Consider the following 17,399-nt stretch of genomic DNA (forward strand, 5'->3'; position numbering starts at 1 on the left):
TTGACATGTTAAGAATATCGATATGAGAGACATGATTTACCTAAATAGTGTCATATCAATGAATCCGTTTTTCCTTTTAAATAAATACCTGCAAATATAACATATTCTAAAAAGAGTTTATTGGTTCCAACAACTCCCACACCCTCACAGTCTCATTATTCCCAGCTTCAGCCATGTAAATGAATTTATATTATATATATATATATATATATATATATATATATATATATATATATATATATAGTAAAGTGGTTTACAAAAACAATTATGGCTACTCACATTCATCCTAGAGTGGACAAGAACATAATTTTAATCCACTCATACATACACTTTTGCACATTTGAGCGAGATCCACACCAATGTACATTCTCTCTACAATCTTTCCGATATTTACATGCAGAAAATCCTACGACATTCCCCAACTACACAACTAGCCAATCTAAAATTGTCACCTAAAACATTACACTGTATTGGCTTAAGTCATAGTATAAAGAAAAAAAAATTCTCTCTCGCACACACACTGGAGTTGAAGGAGCAGAAAAGAGTTCAAAGTTTACCTGGGTCAAACGTTATCCTCCCCGCAAATAACACTAAACATACACACAAATGCACACATGGCGAAAGGATCGGAGTCCTCACATCTTCCCCCACAATGCTTAGGCAAATAGGCAAAACAATGGCATTGTCAGTTACTGGTTTGCCTGCTTTGTCTCCCTCCCCCACAGGCAATGGGCAAAATGTACATTGTCATCTGATCACATTACATACAATATTGTATGTACTTAACACTAAAAAAAGTGTCAATGAGGTCTTAGTTAAAAAAAACAAACAAACAAACAAAAAAAGAATAAATTTTAAAAAAAAAATGACGAACAGTGTAGTGGAAGCACACCATAATCATAGCGGTCAACTGCAATGCTCTGTGAATTTGAAATTGAACTGCATTCTGTGGAATAAATCCTAGTTATGTATCTGAAATTTGCTAAATAGTCTGTGCACTTCAACTTCTTAAGTACACAAATACATACACTACGTAGTGTGGCAGTACAAGCTTTCACCCATAGCCTTTCTCTCACAGTGACTCACTGAATGCACAGTGTCTGTGCTGCAGTTTATTTTTCTGCCAGCAGAGGGAGACAGTTTAAGAAACACGGACAATTTTGTAGAACTATATACTGTAACCCACAATGCACAGGACGGCATCTCTGTAGAGTTCTGCTCCGGGACTGTCCATGTCTTCCTACCCAGCCCTGGACACAGAAATGAACAAACATCAAAAGAAGTGAAACATTAACACTTTATTATTTTTTTCTATACAAATCACCTTTATATAATGCATAAAACCAGAAGATAGGCATATAGGCACCACACCTATACCAGGTCTTTGAATATATACCAACAAAAATCTATGATTGAGCAAATAGAATCACAAGTGTCAACTTTTTCTGAGGCAATAACATTTTCTGCGTGGAAAAAAAAGCTTAACGAGAGGAATCTCTAAGCATATTTGCAAAGTCAGGCCCAGCCAGTGCAGCATGTGCAACATCAACACAGTCAATTCACCTTAGACCATTAATGTCGAAAGTTTTGCAAATCTTTAGTAGATCTTTAGCACATTATAGGATATTTCTAGAGCAAGCATCCAAATGAATAAATAAATATTAATATAATTATATTTAAAATTACATATAACTAATTATATTCGATGTTATGTATATTTAATATAATATTTTAGAATAAATATAAAATATATATTTTTTGAATATTTTATAAATATTGTTTGTTTTAGAATGTAGTTTTAAATAAATCACAGAAAACAAACATACAGATATCCTCGAAGAAAAAAAACCTATAAATAATGGACAGTTGAACTAGGTTTCATTTTAGCTCATACTGCAATGTTAGAATACCAATTTTGTGTCATTTATTTTTACCAGACCATCTAATAGTTTGTCATTTGTTATTTACTAGTTTAATCTCATCTGACTTTTGAAGTCAGCCTTCACTTTTTTAAAAGTACTTTCTGTGAAACGTTACAGAGCAACCATATGCCCTTGTAGGGTTAGGGTTAGGGTTAGGAAACCTGTTACACCCTTTTTTATATATACATATATGAGAGATATAGATATACATAGATGCTTATGCACTTATGGACATGGGAGAGTATAACCCCCGTCTCTCCTACCTAGGGGGCACTTCATCAAAGCCTAGGCATCATTGTAGCATCAAAGATTGGGCGAATGTATCACAATTCTGCTGCATCCTGAGAGCACACAAACCAATGCCTTTTTTCCTTAGATGCATTAATGTCAAATACATTACTATGTTGAGTTAGACAACAAATAGACTATTACATTTCTTTTTATTATGCTGCATTTTGTTTGCATTTCAGCTGTTTAATTTAAGTAGTTTTTTTATTCTGTGTTTATGTAAATAATTGGAGTTGCAGTGCAACAGTGCAGTTATCTTTAAAAACTCTGGTAACAAGCTGGTAGTCAAAATATAAAATGGAAATCAGTTCCTGTTGTTTTGGGTACTGAAAGTTCTAGTACTTGTAGAGGTTATGTAATCTCATGGGAACCGTATTACATTTGACACTGATTTTTTCTGTTCATATGAGACCTGTTCAGAACACAGAAAAAATTTCCTCCAATTTGAAGACAGCAGTCTTAAAGAACTCTAATACCAGTCATTCCAATGCTCAAGTGCCACAGAAATGAACATGTTTATGAGTGATATTAACATCAACAATCTAACATAGTAGACAGTTGTAATGTTTCTATTGTTTTACACTGCTTTTATTTCTCTCTTTCAGATTCAGCATGGGGTTACTGGGTTTTTATTTCAATATAAATTAAGCAAATGGTGGAAAACCGCCTGCATATTTTCTTATGCTTATTGAGGATTAAATAACTACTTGAAAGCATTTGCTAACACTGATGGCTGGCTTTTCAATGTTCAATATTCTTGCATATGAAGTTTAATTTCCCAAATACCCCATATATCCCTCATAATTAAAACAAGGATATGGTTACCTACGTGTAAAGAGGCTGCAGCTGTAGGTGGGAACTCTTCTGTGGAGGCCGATACCCATATGAGTCAAACCCTCCAATGAAATCAACTGTGACACATACAGCACACACACAAAAATGACCAAATTTGTTATGGGCAAAGTGTTAAAAAAGTGCTCCTATAACAATAGTAATACACTGTTACACATCATACTTACAGCTGTCCTCATCATCCAGGAAGACTTTGCTAACATAGCAGGCATATACAAAGCCAAAAAGCTAGGACAGAAACAGAATTGAGTCAAAGTATGTAATAAATTATGGACACTGGGTATTTAAGAGAGGTTCAGTTCATAAATTATACAAATATAATCTGAATTAATTCATCTGATCTGTACAGTTTTGGTGACAGAATATAAAGAAAACATTTTAATCCACTCTGTTGTGTAGTTGCTTTCTATTGTACGAATTGTACTTATTCAAAGCAATGTATTAAGCTCTTTAATAAGCTCATAAAAAGGGAGGGGGAAAAAAATCACTCACTGCGAGGAACACTTGCAGGGCAGAGCTGACCACCTCTATGTACTGGTAGTCCAGCAGGCAGCCACTGACCGTGATCACATGATGGTCTTGTGGAGCCAATGGGGAGTCAGGTACTGTTGTAACTAAGCAACCAGGCCCATTCTCCATCCACCATGAGCGATGTAAAGAGGTATTAAATGTCATCAGGAAATCTCGATCCTATACACATGTAAAAAAAATAATAAACCCATAGGTATGTATTTAACATTGCCAAACAACTAAACAAGTCCCAAAGAAATAACTGTTTGGTGAGTATATGTTTTTTTACAAAACTTTTGAATAACCAATATTCCAAATTTTTTAAATATGAATAATTTTCTAGCAATAAAAAAAAATGATTAAAACATAGTAATTGAACCTCTGCATGTGCTAATGTTTTTTCGTGAAAATATACACCTTACCATTGTAAAAACTCTTCTTTATCTAGTCACTTTATACGTTAGTAATGTTTAATAGTATTATATCTGTGACATAGAACTATAAGTAATTATTAGTGATTCACTTTTTCAGTCAGACTTTCATTAAGGATTGTCTTGTCACCAAGACATGTTCACATTACATACATGCATGATGGAAGTCATGTGTTTTTAAATGAACAAGCAGTGCCCCCCCCCCCCCCCCCCCAAAAAGAAGAAAACAGAATCCTTGCTTTTTGCTTTTTTTTTTTTTTTTTTTTTTTAAGTTAGTTGGTGAAGTTTTGGTTGAAATCACTGCCTGTGTGCAGTTGACATTGTGTGGCATCCTGGCTGTTTACTATAGCCTGGATAAGAAGCTTAAACATTGCACCTGAGTCTGTTCGATGTGTTTTATTGTGGGAGTGGGCATGTGTGATTTAAACATTTCCCAACTAAACAAGTATAAACACATTTGTACATTTGTACTTTAGACAAATAATAACTAATATTATTTCCTTACGTACCTGAGACAGGTAGCCCACCTCAAGGTAGAAACAGATAATAAAAGCGTTCCAACCAACCCAGACCACTAGCCATACTGCATACTAAACACACAAAAGGTAAACACATTAGTTAACTAGTGTCTAGAAAATATGCACAAAATCAACTCATGTATAAAATACAGTTCCGTGAAAGTACAAGTTAAACAACAATGCTTGTGCAATAAATGTTTTGAGTGATTTCTATTGTGTTCTCTATATGTAGATGTGCACTTACCAGTATAAGATACCGTGAGCGGACTTGCACCGTCCCGAACACTCCCAGAATAACAGCCAGGATGTGAAGAAAGTTTGCCAAAATAGGAGCCCACTGATAGCCCAGGAAATCAAACACCTGCCTTTGCAGCACTGCCAGCTACAAACACACAAATGCACACATGCACAAAGTAATCAGAGAAAAGCACAATAATGACATATACAAAACTGCACTACTGCATTGGCATGGCAAAAAGCAGCTGTATTCGAAATCTGGATTAGTACCATCTTTGTTGTAAACCATTTGTAAACAATAGATGCAAAGGTTTGCACTCAAGTGTATTGGTTCTAATTATATACATCCATCAAAATGGGAATAATGACGTTCAAAAGCTGTTCACTAGGACATCTGCGCATGAATAATTAAAGAGCCTGATATTCTAGCCACCCGCTGGTGAATACTTTGGATTGTTCAATCTTAAAAATAGATAAGCCATGATGTAGTCAAGTTGACTTATTTTCTTGTGCCTCACATAACACAAATAGAGTAACCTCTTCTTCCTGGCTCCTTTAAGCAGCCTCTATGGCAGACTGTTGCAGCACAGACCTGGCCTACATAGCAAACCCAGCATTCTGGCCAGAACGGGACGTCTGCTATTGTTGGCTCTCATTAACAGGTGAAGCTTAAGCAACCTACAGGCATCCAAGAAACAAACAGGCTTCTTGGCACAAGTTTTGTGGAACAACCAGAGAAAAAGAGAAGGGGCACAGAGTAAATGATCAGAAAGTGTCAGAAAGACAGTGTGAGTAACAAAAACACAACAGTCAATACTACTACTATCTGCTCAAGTGACACTTTGTTATGACTGTATATAAAACTATTAGATTATGTATAGGTTATGGATGATGCTCTGACTGCAAATTAGTGAGGAAAGTTAAAATCGGCAGTCTGTCATGCATCTATTCTTACCATAACCAATTAAGAGTCTGTGGACTGCTCAGCTAAAATGAGCCGTAAAAAAGACCAATAAAACATGGTCATCCATTTAGGCCAGGGGCAGACAAACGTAATGGGCCCTTCATATACACACACACACACACACACACACACACACACACACACACACACACACACACACACACACACACACACACACAGACACACATAAGCAATCCCACAGCGCTCTGCTGCAGCTGTTTCCATGGAAACTGCCTGGAGCCCCAGCCCACAGCCCTATGAGAAAAGAGACCCTACCTCAGGAGATACCACATGCACACTCCCTCACAAAACACACTGATCTGGGGCATTAAAAGTTTCCATGAAATTTATTCAGGTGACACAAAGATCGTTGTTCTGTTACCGATATCATCATTCTGAGTACTGGCCGATACCCGACACTGATCCAATACTGACGTCCTCCAGCTCTCTGCAAGCTTTTGCTGCTGATTGATGTGAAACATGACAGGACTGACTCCATTGTGCACTATCCCCTTTAAAATCTCAGGGACTCCTTAGCAGGTCGTTTTACGTTCAGAGTTACGTTCCTTCATGTAATTACTAAATCATCCATATTACTCGCTAACAATATGCCAGGAACATCTGTGCCATATTAGTCATCATCCATTTTCACAGCATAAGATATGCCAGTTGGATGAGCTCAGCATCTCAAGCCAATATCTTTTATAGGACATTTTCTCTTAACCCATTTGGCTGATGGATGGAAATTGCAATTGAAACAGTGTACAACTGAGCAGCTGATTGGCAGGTGGGTGTTGCTGGGATTTTAACACAAAACCTACCAAAGAGAAACCCACCGTTTTGATGCTGCTACTCAATATCAAACTGTTGCAACTATTAATCAGTGTGTATAAAAATATTCCCCTACCTTCAATCACACTCATTTACTCAGACATATGAACATGTGAGTAAGAAATCAGTGTGTCTCAAGGAAACGAAACGAACACAAGGCGTCCACCTACCAGCTGCAAGGAGCCGATGACCACCAGCGTGCACCTCCCGTCACAACGGCCCATGCTCTCGCGCTTCATGCACGGCTTGGGCCCCGCGAGGCGCCGCGAGAACGACGGGTCTCCGTTGAGGTCCAGCTTGGCGGCTGTGCACTGCTCTGTTAACACCCAAAACCGTCAGGGAGCCCAGCGGGCTGCGGCCGCGGTTCCGTGTGTTAATACCCCGGCGCTGATGATTATCATAACCGCACTTCAGCCGCGTCTCCCGGTGACTTTGTTCTCCCACGGAGCCGACCGCAACGGGTCGGCCACGCCTTCATTCCACGCGAGGGGAACCAAGAAAGCACAAAGAACAGCACACGCGCACACACGCACACATACACGCAGAGATAAAGATGGAACGTGTTTAACTTAAACAAATGAGCATCATATGATATGCAATCACATGGGTAGTTAATAGGAACGGAGTGGGGGAGTGTAAAAAAAAATAAAAAATACCGCAAACGAAATCAACACAAAGCACGTCTTTGTTACTCACCGCGCGCGCTGTCCGGCGTCGCCTTCTGCCGAGGAAGAGCAGGCCAATTTCAGACAGACGGGTTTAACTGAGACTGGACCTCCGTGATGAGCATCCCTCCGTCCCGCTCGGCTCTTTGTCAACACCGACAGGATGGCGAGAGAAAGGGATTATGGGTGGAAACCAAACCCTCGTGCAAGTTTACCAGCAGTCCGCGCGGGGGAGTGCGCCTCCTTCTCCTTCTCCTTCTTCTCCTCCTCCAGCCAGGCGAATGAACACAAAGGAAAAGAGCATGGATCCATCCCTAACAGCACCCTACCCCCTATGCAAGTGAAGAGCTATAGAACATGGTGCATAAAAGAATGGCTTCAAATAGAGTGCATTTGTGTGTGTGTGCACAGGGAGTTGGTCAGGATTTAGCCCAAAATATATAGACTTAAAAAAGAGAAGTGCTATTTACAATAGGAGGTGACACCAAGATGAACTTTTTGGACAGGAAAGAAAAAGTAACGTTTCCCCCTCCATTCTTATACTGTACCTTCTGCTGATACACAAAACACATTGAGTATCATGTGTAACACGTTTCGTTTTCTGTATGCTCAGGGTGAGGATTAGAGAAGCTGTTATTTATTTTTCAGTGCACTGTAGTGGGAAAGCTTCTCCTCACAAGGTGGGAAAAAGAGGTGTCCGAGAGATCTAAACGCTGGTTTATTTTAATGCTTGGTCAATTCTTGCAAATGCCTTTTTTCATACTTGTTATACAGGAGATAACATCAGCTGTGGGTTATGATGAATTCCACTTATAGGGTAACACCTATCTGCCCAGTAGAGATGATTCTGTATATAGCTGCCCCATCATAAATTTTTGTTCATTTTAACAACTCCAGCTTTTCCAAGGACCAATGTCATCACATTTCAAATTCCAAATATGTTTACAGTGTGTTTGGGGAAAAACCCTGGGAGGACCCCCTCCAAATCACACAACCACAGTATGCCTTGCAGTGTCTCCAGGACTGGATAACCTCAAACAAACTACTTTTCAAAGTCATAAAAAACAAAACATTTATAAAGTTTTATTTTTGGCATCCACATCAAATGATCTGGTGGTTAACAAATGTCTTAAGGCGGATTTGGAATTTATGGAATCAAGCACAACAGCACCACCGATACGATAAGTAAAAAACACAATGGGATAAAGAAGCAATTTTGTGGCTGATTCTTTCTAAACCAGACCATTCATTCAGCCTGTCAGGTACACTTACTAAAATGCCACCTAGATTTTTACACCTATTTTGGGTCATTTTTTTCATCTCAGGTCACTGACATATTTGTAACGAACAGGAACAATGCAGCATTTTAAAATCATAATTTCCCGAGAAAACTCCCGTAGAAGCTTAGTTTGCCATACATCATTCTTTTTATGCCATTGATGAGACCTTGTAAAGTTTCATTGATACTTATTAGATTTTACAACTTTCAAATACCATTTTCAAAGAACTGCATGTTTGTCAGTTATGCTGCATAAAAGGTATTAGAAGGCTTCAAACAGTGCATAATTTTGCACTATTGATAATCTAGTAATAAAGGAAGGTTATTATGTGACCTGGAAATACTTCCACAGCAATACCATCTAGGTAATAATATAATATTGGCTTCCAGTTCCAAGTCAGTTAATATAAATTGCTACATTTCTGTAGGTACTTCTCCTCACTTAATTGTGAGCTCACTCATATTATTGCTATCATTAAATGCAAATGGCCAGGCTCATTCTGTGATCATGGAGTTGAATTAAATAATTACATCCTCACTGTTCAATACATTTTCAGATTTTTAATGTTAAAGCCTCCTTCTTGGATTAACACTAAAATGTTAATAGGCATCAAGTGAGTCGTAACACATGAGAGGATAGAAAGTGTAGTTCTACACAACACTGACACAATAAAGCGAGACACTCTGAACATGAACATGTGAAGCGAAGGAACAATACCCACTTCCTGACCACAAAGAAGGTAAATTATCACAAAACAATTTTCACAACATGCCAGTTTATTTTAAATAAAGACCCTTCATAGCTATCATTTTATATACAAATTAATAATAGTAATAATAAAGGTTATACAAATTATAATTATTTTAAAAGCAATTATAAAATAGTTTTCTCCAGGCAAATGTGCTGCTCTCTAACCTATTTTACAAAATGTTTACAGTTTAGGCTGGGCACACACCCTACATAAGAAGTATAGGGTATTATATATTATCATATAGTGATAAAATGTAGTGCTTTTTTAATTTTTTGGTAAGGTGCCGTCATGATTTTCACAAATATCTATAATTGGACTATTAGATATTCAGCCTTCTACCTTCATGCAAAGTCTAAATGATTTGTGGTTTTGTATTCATCTTTCTTTTTTTGCCAGCTGTGTTTCATACCTGCAGGTTTTCATATCAAAAAAGTATAAAAATGAAGGACTGGCAGCACAAATGGGGGAAAAAAAATCGTGACAGTAATGTAGTCTACATGTTGAATGTTAGATAAATGGTGTTGGAATATGATTATAATTATAATTACTAATATTAACTGTCTGACATGATGCCATTCTATTTTTCTTTGGGGGGTGCAACTATTTATTTAGGTTAAAAGACTATCAGTAGTCATTCTATAGGAAAAACGTAAAAAGATTGTGTAACATTTTTCTAGCGGCAGAATCAATCATTTTCTTCCTTTCAGATTGTCATTAATTCCATCAGAGTTTGAATAATAAAGGCTTTTAAAGTTTTTACTGTGAATCTGTACAATCATTCCCTGCACTATGCTCCTATTAGAATCTAAACTTGTTTTGGCTTCTTTAAATGGATCATGATTTTAGCAACCAGTGTTTATCTGAACTGTATATATTCATTAAAAGAAAGTTTAGAATACAGATTAAACATTTAATTTGAAAAATCTAATTTAAAAAAATGTGCAAAAATCTGAACAGGACATTGAATAGTCATTTAAGAATATTTCATCCATCATGCAAACTACCAAACTGACGTCATTTTGTTTTCCCATTAGTAATTTGTTACTTGTTACTAATTTGTAAGTCTTAGAACACAAACCTCCACTTAACAGTACTTACATTATCGATGCAGTGTTCTGAACACTGTGGAAAAAAACACAAAAACATTAAACAAGAATAGTACAGCTATTGTGGTGTGGACATACATGCTCTATGCCTGGAGGGGACTTAAATCTGAGTTCACACCAACAAAGGCTGTTGAATAAATCAGTATTACTGTCACTATTTTTGAGAAAATATTTGTTGTGGTACTGTTGTAAGTGAGTGAAAAGGAGTTCAGCCCATCAACTGGTCAGTACAACTACACGACGTTGTCATTAATCAGATATAAAAAAAAAAATGCCAAAAATGGATTTCTCCAAAAACAAGTTTATTAAAAGCATAGAAAAGCAACCCAACATTTGTATCCTCAGCCATGGACTGGCTCAAAAAGGATGTTTCTCTTTCTCAAAATTAATAACCCCCATTCAGTGACACTCACTCACTCACTTTCATACACAGACACACAAGCACACACTACTGAATTTCCCCCAAGTAGAGACGCTTATCACTGGATCCGGACAATACTGTGAAAAAAGTAAAACAACACAAATTTTCACTCTCAAACTTTACATTCCCTAAATTTAAAGATAAAAAGGCAAAAAGCATCAGACATATTTACCAATGGGTTCATCTGGATGGAAGGCCACCTCGTTGACTGATCCTGCATGACCAGGAAGCTTATAAAGGATTCTACGAGAGGTCGTATCCCAGATATACACAAACCTGAAAAGCAAACGTAGAATTATAAGCCAGTTGTTAATCTGAATGATCATATAAACATGCATGTGCACACTGTCTTACCTGTCAGAGGAACCTGCCGCTATCTTACTGCCATCTGGTGACCAAGAGCAGCGCAGAAGATTCTTCGGACAAAAGACATTCATAAAACATTCAGTACATGCATCAGTTTTCACAAACCCAGCACCACAATGTGCAGTTTTTCATTAGGACAGGTGATTTCAAAAGAACCGATAGTGATCTAGAAGAGAGATAAAACGCTGCATCTAAGAAACAGACACCTATTCGGGATCACAGCTCTTAAAGACAAACTGTGACTGTACACGTTCCTAGACAACGTTCTATTTGTATACTTAATAGTTTTTGCGATGCAATACTGAATACTACTTATGGGTAATGACACGTTTTACCCTAATAAAATGTTTGAACAATTTAGAAAGTAATAGATATAAGTAAATCGTTTAACATTCATTTACACAAAACACACGCTACTTATGTGTAACATGTCCTACCCAAATTTGATAAGTTTTAGGATCATATTCACTCTGTATTTCTCTTAACTGTGTTATTCATGGTCAAACACAACATAATGCTATCATTACATAATTTTTTTGAAGACTGTATGAATTACCTTTTCGAAATTGTGGACATTTCCCTGGAAAATCTTCACACATCTCTCTTTAGGGGCAAATGGACGGATATCCCAAACGCGCACTTAAATCCGAGAGGAGAGAATATTAAAGAGGAGCTTAAACACAGTATTTTAGTCTTAAAAGCTGATATTGCATCTCTGTCACTCACGTTATATGCAGTCACTTACCGCTGTTGTCCATGGAGTTGGACAGTAAGTAGGATCCCTCGGAGCTCAGACTGAGTCCTGTTACAGAATCTCCATGTCCCTGCATGCTGTAAATCAGCTTGTTTTGTCTCAGGTCCCAAACCTGTAACACACACACACACACACACACACGTAAAGTAACCCTGCAAACAAACACAAACGGAGACAGTTCGAGAGAACACGTTTATGCCTCTACCTTAATGTCGTTGTCAATGCCTCCTGAGATGATCTGATCACTGGTGTCATTAAAGGTAACGCTCAGAACCTGGTACGTGTTCTGGAACGTATGGATGGATGCCTTCTTCCTGATATCCCACAGCTAAAAGCAATTAGATATTTACCAAACATTTAGAATTATTTAATATCATATTCACTTAATTACTTCTGTCACACAGTGTATCCACTTATTAGAGGCAGATGTATGTTCCATAGCACATGTAGGTTTGTCACAAGTAACCACATCCAATTTTTAGTCACATTTAATAGCCAGGATTTCTGTGGAGTATGTATTTTCAAAACAAATGTAAAAATACTTGACATTTCTTTCTGATCTTTTTTTTCTTTTCTCTTTTCATATATAATTTTTTAGTCACTGTTTTCACTAGTTTCGTCCCTATTCTGACAGGAGGAAACAGATAAACTTGTAAATATGGAATTGCTTCTTGGATGTGAGCAAAAAACATGGATTTGGACTGTAATTAATATAAACAGTCTGCTACAATGGCTTAGAACTACAGTTGCCACGAACAGTTTTTCCATTCAAGCGTCCATCAGCGAAGAGCTGATAACCTGAACAATGAAAGAACTACAGTGACTGGATCCCAGGGCCACCCAGATGAGGAGGAGTTATTTTCTGAGTCTGGCTTCTCTCAAGGTTTCTTCCTCATACCATCTCAAAAGGTTTTTTTCTTTGCCAATGTCATCACTGGCTTGGCATTTTGGATAAACTTATATAGACTGATTTATACATTTAAAATTTGTATTCATAATTGTATAATTCTGTAGAACTGCTTTGGGACAATAACCATTGTTCAAAGCACTATACAAAAACTTAATTCAATTGAAATACACCAAACCACGCACCAGAAAAAATGCTATTCTTCCTTTCAGACTAAGAGAAGGGCTAATTAGACACTCATAGTCTGGGCCTCTAATAGCCCTGCCATAATAAGTATAGAGGTAGATTTTTTGGCGTTTTAAATTAATCGACACGATTGTGCCGCAAATTAGGCAGGTGCATCTGACACACCAAACTGTGCGTGTAAGTTCTGGCGTGAGAGAACCGAATTCTCCCTTACCAGCAGGTGGCAGTCTGTATTTGGCATCCAAGCAAGAAAACCAACCGCCAACTTAACATGCAGAAACTGCCGAAAAACAGCTGATACCATCCGAATAGAGACAACTGCGGGGAACACGCCGAAAAAAACTAAAACCACCCAACATTGCCCGATGGCCGACTATTAGTTTGGTGTGTCCTGGGCTTTAAGTTTTTATCCTTTGTTTTTGATCTAGCCTTATATATTCCACTGGTTAAATTAGAGAGGCTTGCATTGTTCAATAAACGTTTTATTTAATCAATTTTCTGTATCACTTCTTATTAATTAACTAGATTTATGAGATAAAGAGGGGAAAAAGAAAACCGGGCAAACATATCGGCATCGTACAGGGTTATTTAAAAAGAATGAACCGTTATCATGATGTATCGCTTCAGTTCTCAAGCATTGTCATGAAATCAGTCAGTGACCATCTGAAAGAAGAATTATCCAAGTCGATTGTGAGTATAATACTTGTGACTTGGCTGGAGTTTTGTATTACTTTTCCTTAATAAAATATTGCGTAATGAAATCGGTTCATTCTTTTTGAATAACTCTGTATATCGGCTGTGCTTATTTCTAAAGATCAGCATCAGCCAGAAAAAACCTACATCAGTCTACCTCTAATTATAAGGGTTTATAAATTCCTTGTGTTAAGAAGAATAAGTCATTAAATGACAGAAATTTTTTTTAATAAACTGAAAAAATAATATCTAATCGGTTTGGTCCAAAAAAAATCAGAACAGCTAGAAAGTTCAATTTAGATACATACACAATGAGAACATTTTTTGTGGTTAAGCTAGAGGACAGCCCAGATAAAACGGATTAAATCTGCCTCACCAAACACATTCTGAGCAAATCCCCCAAAGCATGCAACAAAAATAACAATAACATTTCAATGATCTCATTTTATCCACAATCCTTATCCCTCATTATGTATATTATATATTATATTATTATATATACTATGAATACCTTCACAGTTCCATCATCGCTGCCAGTGCAGGCCAGCTGGGGACCACGTCGAGCAGGAAAACAAGAGTTTACAAAGGACGTATGCCCTTTCAGTCGCTTCATGCGCTCACCAGTTTCACTGTCCCACACACACACAGTTTTATCCGTACTGGCTGAAAAAAGCAGACTGAGGGAAAGCAGACACAAAAAGACAGACTTTCAAAAAGGTGTTCAGCATCAAAGCATCTTGTACTGCCAGTGTTGATATTTGTGTTCTGATTGTTTCCTGCTGTACATTCTAAACAGGAAAAAAGGGTTTGTGTGAGGGGTAAAGATAAAACCTGGTTCATATAAACTCACTTGAAAACAGTAAGTCAGTGCAAAATTTTTTTTAACAATTACATAACTAATGCAAAACATTGATTCAATCTACATTTGATATTCCTTCTGCTCTTAGACTTAATTTACATCTTGAATGTGTTTTGCAAATCAAATATATCACATACGTGCGTGTATATATATATATATATATATATATATATATATATATATATATATATATATATTTTTTTTTTTTTTTTTATTATTATTATTTATTTATTTATTTATTTTTTTTGCATTTTCACACTTCTTTGTCTGATTATTATGCAAAGTATATAATTTTGCTCTTTTCGCTACTCGGTTTGATTTTACACTGCACAACATTTTTTTTTTTCTGCAGTTGGTTCTCTTCCCGCACTTGGTTTGTAGTTTGCTCAAAACCGGTCAGTGTTTGATTCAGACCAATAAGCGTAAGGAGGCCTGGTCAAAAGTCTAATACTAATAACACTGACAGAGAATTCACATAAGTGTGCTTATAAATATGTAAGAACATGGAAATGTACAAACCTTCCATCTGTGTTATAATGAAGCTCCATTACGGCTCCAGTGTGGCCTTTTAGCGTGGCAAAGTTTTCACATTCTCCATAAACATTCCATAGTACTGCACAAAACACAAACAGCATTCAGAAATACTTTATATTTTAAGGGCAGAAAACTTAATTGCAAGTTTAACTACATATAGTCAAACAACAGACAGTAATGTGTGATTGGAAAATCTTCACACAGAGCACTAGTTACATCAGCATACTGAAAGACCAGTAACTGTAGCTTCATACAGTTCAACCTTACAAATTGAGCCAATTCAAAGAGAATGGATCATAATTACAACCAACTAGAATAGGTTTATCAATGTACTCAGTAAAATCACGTACAGATGAGGCGGTCGAATCCTGCAGAAGCGAGCATGGAGCCGTTAGGGTGAATCTTGCAGCAGTAGACTTCTCCCTCATGCCCAGACAACAACATTATAGGTGCCTGCAAACTGGAACTACGTGGAGGCCCCTGTGGAACCAAATCACACACACACACACACACACACACACACACACACACACACACACCAATTCAACATGTTGTTCAACTGTGCAGTTTATAACAATTATTTTTGGCATTAAAATTAGGCTTTTACTTGTCTCATGTACACTACAGCACAGTGAAATTCTTTCTTTGTATATCCAGTATGTTAGTAAGCTACGGCCAGCCATGATACAGCGCTTATGAAACAGAGAGAGATTAGGGACTTGCTCAAGGGCACACCAGTGGCAGCTTGGCAGTACTGGGTCTTGAATCTTCAACCTCCTGATCAGTATTCTAAAGCCTTGTACATTGCCATAATGGTGAGGTTATGTAAAGTAATTACTGAATGGTTCCTATTTAATTTTATTTGTCAGTAGGAGTAAGACAGAGTACATGTGTGTGAATGTGAGGGAGGGCAGTGGAGTGGTGCAGTTGCAGGGAGAAGAGGTGAAGAAGGTGGAGGAGTTCCGGTACCTGGGGTCAACAGTGTAAAATAATGAAGAGTGTGTTAGAGAAGTGAAGAAAAGAGTGCAGGCAGGGTGGAGTGGGTGGAGAAGAGTATTAGGAGTGATCTGTGATAGAAGAGTGTCTGCAAGAGTGAAAGGGAAAGTTTATAGGACTGTAGTGAGACCTGTGATGTATGGTTTAGAGACAGTGGCATTGAGTAAAAGACAAGAGGTGGAGCTGGAGGTAGCAGAGCTGGAGATGCTGAGATTTTCGATGGGAGTGATGAGGATGGACAGGATTAGAAACTAGTTTATCAGAGGGCAAAGTGAGAGAGGCGAGACTGAGATGGTTTGGACATCAAGGTCAAGGAGGAGGTTTATAGATGTGGTGAGGGAAGACATGCAGGTAGTTGTTTTGAGAAAGGCAGATGTAGAGGACAGGGTAATATTGAGACGGATGATCTGCTGTGGCGACCACTAATGGGAGCAGCCAAAAGAAGATAATTTTATTTTATTTGGCAGATGCATTCAACAAAAAGATCAACATTCATGCATTATATAATGGCGATCCCAAACGTTCATAACATTTATTGTCTCGTGTATTTATTGTCCTACGTCATAAAAGATCGGTGTTTTGTTCAACACAGCACATTACTGGCTCACTTCAGGAAATGACCAACACTTTGAACCTCCAGGACTTGATCTTTGTATTTCTAGCATATGTATACACTCTTTGCCCTATATTTAGCCATTACAACATTAGAAATGTTATCACTAAAGACTAGTCTGTTTGTAATTAAACGATTGACCATTGTAAATATTCATAATGTACTTTGTAAAGTTGTTTCGTACTAAAGTCAGACTATGCTTCCAAAGTGTCGCAGTAGCTGTGATGCCTAATAGAATAACAACAACAAAAATCATGCCTATTATTTTGGTCATTATGGTATCGTTGTATACATCCAGCTACTCTCAAAATCGCTTCCGTACCGTAGTAATTGTCCCGTTCGGTCATTTCTGCACCCTAATATCATTTATTAGTCTATGTGTAAGACGGAAGAACAGTTTTCCCCCCCTCACATATGCATTAATGCGGACAGAAACACATGCAGTACCATAGTAGTGAGTTGTTGGGACTGCGCCGCTGCCACCAGTTCGGTTCTCGGTCTCTTCACCCCCACGGGAACGAGCGCCATGTCCGCGGCCCGCTTCACACCTTCAATCATTGTTTAAAGCGGCTGCAGTTCAGGAGACAGACAGAAAAAATAAGGATTTAATCTCGAGGATGGAGTTTGTATGAACTAAAAGCAGTACACCATCCACCATTAAGCGTTCACTCGGGCTTAGAAACTACTTCCGAGTCATTGGGCGTGATTTTATTGG

The 17,399-nt window shown here is 37.6% G+C and overlaps 2 protein-coding genes across 3 annotated transcripts; both read right to left on the reverse strand.

The window, feature by feature from the left end:
- Positions 1–102: 102 nt before the first annotated feature.
- nkain1 (sodium/potassium transporting ATPase interacting 1) lies at positions 103–7,426 on the reverse strand. Of its 2 annotated transcripts, none has more exons than XM_083524119.1 (8): positions 7,250–7,426; positions 6,724–7,025; positions 4,766–4,903; positions 4,513–4,593; positions 3,555–3,752; positions 3,230–3,290; positions 3,040–3,121; positions 103–1,250 (listed from the first exon to the last, which is right to left on the reverse strand). In XM_083524119.1, the coding sequence occupies exons 2-8, from the start codon at positions 6,790–6,792 to the stop codon at positions 1,241–1,243; spliced, it is 639 nt and encodes a 212-aa protein (XP_083380245.1). In that variant the 5' UTR covers positions 6,793–7,025; positions 7,250–7,426; the 3' UTR covers positions 103–1,240. The 2 variants fall into 2 exon arrangements, with proteins under 2 accessions (XP_083380245.1, XP_083380246.1); XM_083524120.1 differs by having other exon boundaries at positions 3,036–3,121; positions 7,250–7,389.
- Positions 7,427–10,640: 3,214 nt separating this feature from the next.
- snrnp40 (small nuclear ribonucleoprotein 40 (U5)) lies at positions 10,641–17,383 on the reverse strand. Its single transcript, XM_083524085.1, has 10 exons — positions 17,132–17,383; positions 15,426–15,555; positions 15,061–15,154; positions 14,194–14,359; positions 12,102–12,224; positions 11,888–12,008; positions 11,699–11,781; positions 11,131–11,192; positions 10,949–11,052; positions 10,641–10,853 (listed from the first exon to the last, which is right to left on the reverse strand). The coding sequence occupies exons 1-10, from the start codon at positions 17,240–17,242 to the stop codon at positions 10,804–10,806; spliced, it is 1,044 nt and encodes a 347-aa protein (XP_083380211.1). The 5' UTR covers positions 17,243–17,383; the 3' UTR covers positions 10,641–10,803.
- Positions 17,384–17,399: the final 16 nt, after the last annotated feature.

This window comes from Silurus aristotelis (assembly GCF_946808225.1).
Source record: "Silurus aristotelis genome assembly, chromosome: 21".
In the NCBI taxonomy this organism is placed as follows: domain Eukaryota; kingdom Metazoa; phylum Chordata; class Actinopteri; order Siluriformes; family Siluridae; genus Silurus; species Silurus aristotelis.